Source organism: Eschrichtius robustus, chromosome 11 (assembly GCF_028021215.1).
Source record: "Eschrichtius robustus isolate mEscRob2 chromosome 11, mEscRob2.pri, whole genome shotgun sequence".
Classification (NCBI taxonomy): domain Eukaryota; kingdom Metazoa; phylum Chordata; class Mammalia; order Artiodactyla; family Eschrichtiidae; genus Eschrichtius; species Eschrichtius robustus.
This window is the reverse complement of record NC_090834.1, coordinates 100,458,417-100,466,137: the sequence shown is the minus strand read 5'-3', so window position 1 is coordinate 100,466,137 and position 7,721 is coordinate 100,458,417. Positions and strand designations below refer to the sequence as shown.

The window sequence follows — 7,721 nt, the reverse complement described above, 5'->3', positions numbered from 1 at the left end:
CTTTAACAAGATGGCGGCGAGAGCACTTCCGGCGTGTGTCATTAAGGGTGCGTCCGGGCGGCTGCTGCAAGTGCCACTCAGCGGGTTCCAGCCTCTTTGCTGCACAGACTACAGCAGTGATGGCGGGCAGACAGTTTGGCTGGAGCCGGGTGGCTCTTCTCCAGCTCTTTCTTGGTGTGAACCTCATGGTGATGCCACCTACCCAGGCCCGGCGTCTGCGGCTCGTTACCTTGGTAATGAGAGATGGGGTCGCCAAGGGCTCGCCAGTGCTAGGAGGGCACCGGCCTGCGGGTGGAGGGATGGGCGGGGCTTTGCTGGGGTTTGGGGTCTGGAGGAGGAGGAGGAGCTGGTTTAAGAGGAGACGACTGGTCTGCGGGGTTGGTGGCCCGGGTTCGCAGTTTTTGTGAAGCTCTGGGGTATTTGGGGGGCAGGGTGTACGGAGTTCAGTATTAGAGGATAGGTCGGGTGAGTCTGCCTTGGGACAGGGATGTAGCTGAATGGTAAGAGGCTCGCGAAGAAAACCTTTGGTGATTTTTTTTCCAGTTTCCCCCACCATCTGCATTGCTTTTATTTCCTTTCCCACCTGTACTTTTGATTTTCCCAAGGTCTCCAGTGGCATTGCTTAGCCAAGTTAGAACCTCTGGAACCTGGAGGAAGTTACTGACTTCTGAGTTGGGGTCTTTTGCAGTTGGTAGAGTTAAGGCTTCCCAGAGGGAGTGACGGCTCCTTCTCAACATGGGGCAGAGTTTGGCTCTGTGTCCACATCGAGGGGACCCTTCTGACCTGTAGGCTAACCTTTTCTTTCCTCAGCTGTACCGACATGGAGACCGTTCGCCAGTGAAGACATACCCCAAGGACCCCTATCAGGAAGACGAATGGCCCCAGGGATTTGGTCAGCTAACCAAGGTGGGTCAGAAGCCAGCTCTCTCTCAGGATGAGCTGTAGAATGAGTGACCTCTAGAGCAGGCTGCAGAACTTGGGGCCTCACCAAACTGCTTTTTCCCATGTGGGTGCTGATTTTGACCACATTTCTTGATCTTACTTTCATCTGTGCCCAGATTAAAATGGTCATACATAATGCCATGCACAGTCGGCCACTTAATAAATGACTCCTGGGATCAGATTAACCCACTCCTACTTTCAGCCAGGAACTTGGAAAGCAACAGTGGCTAAGCCCTGTGGTAATCGTGAGCCATCCCTTCCCTCTGGGCCTCTTAACCCTTGGGTTTGCCCACAGGAGGGGATGCTACAGCACTGGGAGCTGGGCCAGGCTCTGCGACAGCGCTACCATGACTTCCTCAACACCTCTTACCACCGGCAAGAGGTAAGGCTGGGAGCTCTAGAGGCAAGGGAAATGGGAAGTGCTGTTCTCACCCTCTGCCCTCAGAGAGACTACGGGTGAGGCTGGGCACTCTGGCCTCCCTCCATGCATTTTTAGTTACAGCACAGCTACAGGACAAGACATCCAAGGGCTGTCTAGAGCAAAACCCTAGAGGCTGAGTTGCCCCTGCTTGGCTTGAAAAGAGGCAAAAGTGATCAAGCATCCAAGCTGATTTAAGGATCTGGCAAAGTAGTTTCTGACTCTGTGAAGTAACTCAGGCTTTCCATCCAAGACACTTACTGAGTACCTATTATGGGGCAGGCACTATGCTAGCACTGCACATAATGGTGCACCATACAGATATGATCTTTGTCCCTAGATGTTGTTACTGTTTCCTTGAGGGCCAGCCCTATCCTGATCTTGCCCTTTCTCACAGCTTATTCCTCCCTTTTCACAAGCAAATATCTCTGTTCCTTATTTTATTTCCTCTCCTGGTCTCTAAGAGTTATAAAGGGGGGTGTGATTGAAGACAGTTTCTGCCCTCAAGGACCCAGGCCTAGATAGGGAGATAGGTGTTGTAATAAACCAGGCAAGCAGACAGACCTGAGAGCCTTGTTGACTAAGCACTTTAGACTGGGAGGGGCATTTGAACTAGAGCCATTCCCACAGGAGTTCTTCACAGATGGGGGACAGCTACGCCCCCAGCTGAGTGGGCCTTGGCTGGGAAGAGGGATGGGGAAGGCCAGAGAAGGGGAGAGGGCCAGATGCATGGTGGATTTATAATTTGCTAGGTGACCATCAAGAACATGTCCTCCCCTGGAGCCCCAGTGAGGGGCCAGAGCTCCCCCACCCCGCTCCCACAGGTGAGACTTGTGTTGTCATCTCTGCAGGTTTATGTGCGAAGCACAGACTTTGACCGGACTCTCATGAGTGCTGAGGCCAACCTGGCTGGACTCTTCCCTCCCGACGGGATGCAGCGCTTTAACCCAAACATCTCTTGGCAGCCTATCCCCGTCCACACTGTGCCCATTGCCGAGGACAGGGTAAGACCAGCCAGCTCTTCCCTAGAGGTGGTGACAGGGACAATTCTGGCCGTTGGCCTGCTGATCCCCGACTCCTTCTCTGCCTCTGCTTCCCCGCTTTGGTCTGCAGCTGCTGAAGTTCCCATTGGGCCCATGTCCCCGTTTTGAACAGCTGCAGAACGAGACCCGGCGGACACCGGAGTATCAGAATGAGAGTATTCAGAATGCAGTGAGTGGGGCTGAGGTGGAGGTCACCACACTGTCCTTTCCCCCAGGGCAGGACTGATCCCCTGATCCATTTTTCATAGCAATTTCTGGATATGGTGGCCAACGAGACAGGGCTTACGGACCTGACACTGGAGACCGTGTGGAATGTCTACGACACACTCTTCTGTGAGGTGAGCCGGCTCAGGGTCCCCGGTGTGACCGCTCTTCTCTCATACCTCGACAGGCCTAGGTGACCAGGCCAAGTAGAACACCGTGCCTGGACACCATGCTCACTGGGGAGGTCCAAGCAAGCCACCTCTTGTGAAACAAGGGAACTTCCCTCACGGGTGAAAAAGAACCTCAGAGTGGGAAATAGTTTATCAGTCGTCAGCAGTTCCTGCTTCTCTCCACCCAGAGCTCTCGTGGTATCTGACTCCATTCTGCTGAGTCACACTTCTCGCTCCCAAGCCTCCTTTCCTGTTCCCTGCAGCCTCAACACCATCCACCATGTCTCCTGGTTCTGGTCCCTCTGCCTTTCCTCTCCCTCCCCTCACACACACACACACACACACACAGGTACTGTCCCACGTGGGAAGACAGCTGCTCCTGGGAGAGGCTCTGGCCTAGGCTGGGGAGCTAACCTGCCCGCTGCCGTACACAGCAGACACACGGGCTGGTCCTGCCACCCTGGGCCTCGCCCCAAACCATGCAGCGTCTGAGCCGGCTAAAGGACTTCAGCTTCCGCTTCCTCTTCGGGATCTACGAGCAGGCAGAGAAGGCCCGGCTGCAGGGGGGTGAGTGACAAAAGCAGCATGTCACTCCCCTGTCAGAACCCTACAGCATTAGACATCTGCTACTGGGGGCTTCTTACTTCTGTACCTGAAGTGTTCTCTGCTCTTTCAGAACCAGATCACCCTAGGTATCCCGTCAATCATCCACTCTCCCCAGTTCTCCAGATACTTAGCACGTTTGTCACTGTGTGAGTGACCACAGTTAGGTTTTTGTGCTTTTCTGCCATTCATATCCTTAAGTTTCACCCATGTCAGAAAACCCTCCCTTCCCTCAAATGACTTCCTACCTCCAGAGGACCACCGAGGGCCACTCTGAAAGGACGCTGAGAGTAATACACATGCTGAGCACCCAAGGGAGTGCCAGCTGCCAGACCTTTCCAAGATCTTGAAAGTTTTCAGAGCCTGCACATGACAGAGTTCCCCTGGCCTGGAGCCCCCATCCTGTGTGCTCTGAAGCCATCTTAAGTTTATATTTATTCCCAACTGGAGTAATTCTTCAAACATGGGCAGGGCCTCGTAGCTCCTTTATAAATAAATGGGCAGGTTTCTGCATCTGTGGGAAATATAGATATCTTGTTTTATCTTGCTTCCTTCTGTAAATTTGGAAGTTCTTAGAGAGCAGGGGGTGCTGTAGAGTTTGCGTGGTTCCCCTGAATCTAAAGCGTTCTCTGTGCTGGTGATCAGACCCAGGACTGGCAGAGGGTGAGAGGACCTCAGATAGGTCTAGTCAGAAGACGGTGATGGCTGTAGCCACTGACACTAGGGACTCTCTCCTTCAGGAGTCCTGCTGGCTCAGATACGGAAGAACCTGACCCTGATGGCAACCACCTCCCAGCTCCCTAAGCTGCTGGTCTACTCTGCGGTAAGCTCCCACGGTCCCCAGTGTGCTGACATCACGTAGGAGCTGGGTCTCTCCTCTCTTCAGCGCCTGGGGGTGTGGGGGGCAGTGCTGATGGGGAGCTCTTCTCTCTTACAGCACGACACCACCCTGGTTGCTCTGCAAATGGCGTTGGATGTCTACAATGGTGAACAAGCCCCCTACGCATCCTGCCACATATTTGAACTATACCAGGAAGATACCGGGTGAGTGGAGCTATGGGTCTGCCCTGAGGAGGGGCGCTCACGTGGGGACTGTGGGCAGCTCCCATCTTGTCTCCTATCAACCCTCAGGAATTTCTCAGTGGAAATGTACTTTCGGAATGAGAGTAACAAGGCCCCCTGGCCACTGACACTGCCTGGCTGCCCTCACCGCTGCCCGCTGCAGGACTTCCTTCGCCTCACGGAACCTGTTGTGCCCAAGGATTGGCAGCAGGAGTGCCGGCTGGCGAGCAGTCCTGCAGACACAGGTGAGCTGCTGCCTGCCTCCATGCTGGCCGTGTCCCAGAACAGCTTACAATTCATATCCACAGGTCTCGAGAGAGCTGATGCACTTCCAGCCATCCTGTTGCAGGGATGGCAGTCCTTTAGCTGGCTCAGACGCTGCATGGTTTGGGGCGAGGCCCATCCTATCCCTAGACAGTTAATTTCCCACCCTGAGAGGTACTCCTCGCCCTCAGGTGATGCCCCTCTTCTTATACTAAGAGAAAATAAAAGCAACTGGGGGAGAACTGTCTTGTCCTCCCACCACCAGGTGTTCCAGCTTACTCGCTGGTACAAGCCACCACTTGGAGCCAGCCTTTCCACTTACACTCTGGGTCCATCTCTTCTCACCTCCACACGGACCCCGGTGCTCAGTGTTACCGCTCTACTGGATCAGTGTCATCTCAAAGCCTAACAAAAACCTCTTTGGCCCACGTCCTTCTCCAGCTGCCACTCCCTCTCTCCCCTTTTCGGGTGTAATCCTTCAAAGGGTTGCCTAGACTCTGGTGTCACTGCCTCACTGCCCATTCTCTCAGACTCACACTTGACAGTCTTATGTCACCTGCCACTCCATGGAAGCCACTCTTGTCAAGGACCAATGACCTCCTCTTACCAAAGCCAGTGACCAATTCTTAGTCAGCTTCTCTCACCTCTCAGCAGCATTACCGAATCGATCACGCCTTCCTTAAACACTTTCTTGGCTTCTCTGGTTTTTCTCCTAACTCATAGGCAGCTTCCTTTACTAGCTCCTCCTCCCCACTAACCAGTGGATGGCCCAGGGCTCAGCCTCGCTCTTTCCCCATCCATGCCTGCTCCCAAGGTGAGCTTACCCAGCCTTATAGCCTTATATACCATCTCCATGCCAAGTTCTGTCTTTTTATGACTCACAGATTCATGACCTCTTCTCTGAGCTGCAGGTTCACATATCCAGCTGCTGACTTGAGGTCTCTACATGGATGTCAACTAAAGCATGTCACAGTTGAAGTCTAAATCCAAATGTTCAAAAATCAATCAATCAATCAATCCAAATGCTCTTCCCCCAAATCTGCTCTTCCTCCAGGCTTCCCCACCTTAGTAAATGCCGCATTAGCCACCTAGGTGCATAGCAGAACCCAAAGCGCTATCCTGAATACCCTCCTTCTCAGACCCCACCTCCAAACCACTAGCAGATCCTACCAGCCCAATCTTTAAAGTACACACTCTTGCTCCCTAGCCCAGTCTACCGTCATCTCTTGCCTGAAGTACTGAAAAACTTCCTAACGTTCTTTCTGATTCTGTTCTTGGCCCTACCACTGTTTCAGCACAACAGAGTTAATTTTTTTAAAACATAAATCAGTTCACATCACTACCCTTCTCAGAATCTTCCAGTGGCTTCCCATTATATTTGGAATAAAACCCAAGTTCTTTACCATGGTCTCCAGGCCCTACTTGGTCTGGTCCTCCGCCCTCATCTCCGGTGCTCACGTATTCTGCTCCAGCGATACTGACTTTCTTGCTGGCCCTAGAACATGCCGAGCTAATTCCCTTTTGCATTTGCTTCCCGTCCACCCACCTCCCTGCCTCCCCAACCCCCCATCCCCCCATCCCCGGCCTCAGGACACTCTTCTCTCAGATCTTTGGTCTCAGTGACTCCAGGTCTCTGTTCAAATGGTCACTTTCTCAGTGACACCTTCCCTGACTGACCTGCCTCTCCATCATTTCCCCCTTACCTTGCTTTGTTTCCCTTTATGGTATCTGCCACTAATCCATCATGTCTGTCATTTGCCTGTCATGGCATCTCCTCTCCTGGAATTAAAATCTACAAGGGAGACTTTGTCTTGGCCACCTGTGACATCCCCATTGTGAGAAGAGCACCTGGCGTGCGTGTGGAATAAACACTGACGTGACCTTTCTCTCCCCATCCCCGCCCCGTGCTCAGAGGTGACCGTGGCCTTGGCTGTATGTGGCTCCATCCTCTTCCTCCTCGTAGTGCTGCTCCTCACCGTCCTCTTCCGGACGCAGGCCCAGCCTCCTGGCTACCGCCATGTTCCAGACGGGGAGGATCACGCCTGACAACCACTCAGCCCCCTTCCCTCTGCCTCCTAGGGGAGGTGGGCTGGGCCTTGCTCCTGACTGTTGCTGCTCCCCAGCCCATGGACAGGAGACCCTGGGTTGGGCCTCCCTCTGATCACCCCAACCTAGATGAACAAGTGGGGCTCAGCTTGGCCCGTGGCACCTGTCACTCAGCATTCATGCACCTGATGTTAACCAAGTACCGTGTTGGATGCTGGCTTTCTCCAAACAGGATTTGCCTCCTCCATGCTCCCTTCTAAGGACCTGAAATGTAGATGAGTATTCAAGTTTCACTCAGGACCTAGGATAAAAAGACTGAAGGAGTTGCTGCTTGATCTGCTTTGCCTCTCCATCGAGCCCTGCTCACTCTCTCTTCCAACCCAGAGTCTTTGGCAAATGGCCCAGAGGACACAGTCCTGCCTCTCAGTGCTTATTTTAGTGGGAAAAACTGCACAACACTGGGGGTACAAACACTGGCCACCAAGGAACCAGATCACCCAAGAGCCAGCCAGCGAAGTTTTCCTTTGTCCAGCTGAAGCCACCATTAACTGGAGTCAGACATTGTGCTTCCAGCATCTTTGTCACCCCTGCACCTTGAGCAGGTCGGAAGGATGTGTGTACTTGGGAGGGAGTCGGGGGAGGTGGGGGGGGGTGAGCTGTGGTACAGAATCATGAAACTACTATCTCATCTAGGCTGGGATCTAGGCTCATCTAGGCTATCTCATGAAACTACTATCTCATCTAGGCTGGGATCTCCTGGGATCTGCCAGGGATCTCCAGCTGGCAGGCTGTGAGCTGAACAGCTCCTGACTGTGGCCCAGAATGGGGCTGAGACAGCTTCCAGAGAATGAAGGTTTTGGACTCTCAGTGCTGTTCTCTGTGCCTTTTCTTCATTTTGGGGACCTGAGAAGCCCTTTGACCAGGTCAGTGCTGGAAGATCCACTCAGAAGCTCAGTTGGGTATGGTTTT

General features: G+C 53.2%; 1 protein-coding gene across 3 annotated transcripts; it reads left to right on the top strand.

The window, feature by feature from the left end:
- The first annotated feature begins 83 nt into the window (after window positions 1–83).
- Window positions 84–7,619, top strand: ACP2 (acid phosphatase 2, lysosomal). Of its 3 annotated transcripts, none has more exons than XM_068554625.1 (11): window positions 84–233; window positions 811–906; window positions 1,238–1,324; window positions 2,212–2,364; window positions 2,474–2,572; window positions 2,652–2,741; window positions 3,215–3,344; window positions 4,121–4,203; window positions 4,318–4,424; window positions 4,512–4,687; window positions 6,619–7,619. In XM_068554625.1, the coding sequence occupies exons 1-11, from the start codon at window positions 120–122 to the stop codon at window positions 6,750–6,752; spliced, it is 1,269 nt and encodes a 422-aa protein (XP_068410726.1). In that variant the 5' UTR covers window positions 84–119; the 3' UTR covers window positions 6,753–7,619. The 3 variants fall into 3 exon arrangements, with proteins under 3 accessions (XP_068410726.1, XP_068410725.1, XP_068410727.1); XM_068554624.1 differs by having other exon boundaries at window positions 3,212–3,344; XM_068554626.1 differs by lacking the exon at window positions 84–233 and adding an exon at window positions 399–500 and having other exon boundaries at window positions 3,212–3,344.
- Window positions 7,620–7,721: the final 102 nt, after the last annotated feature.

Bases quoted from the DNA above. Each gene is read 5' to 3' on its own strand.
- ACP2 (XM_068554624.1), top strand. From the start codon at position 120: ATGGCGGGCAGACAGTTTGGCTGGAGCCGGGTGGCTCTTCTCCAGCTC. The intron at 1,325-2,211 runs GTAAGGCTGGGA...TCATCTCTGCAG, and splicing joins CCTCTTACCACCGGCAAGAG to GTTTATGTGCGAAGCACAGA. The intron at 4,688-6,618 runs GTGAGCTGCTGC...CCCCGTGCTCAG, and splicing joins GAGCAGTCCTGCAGACACAG to AGGTGACCGTGGCCTTGGCT.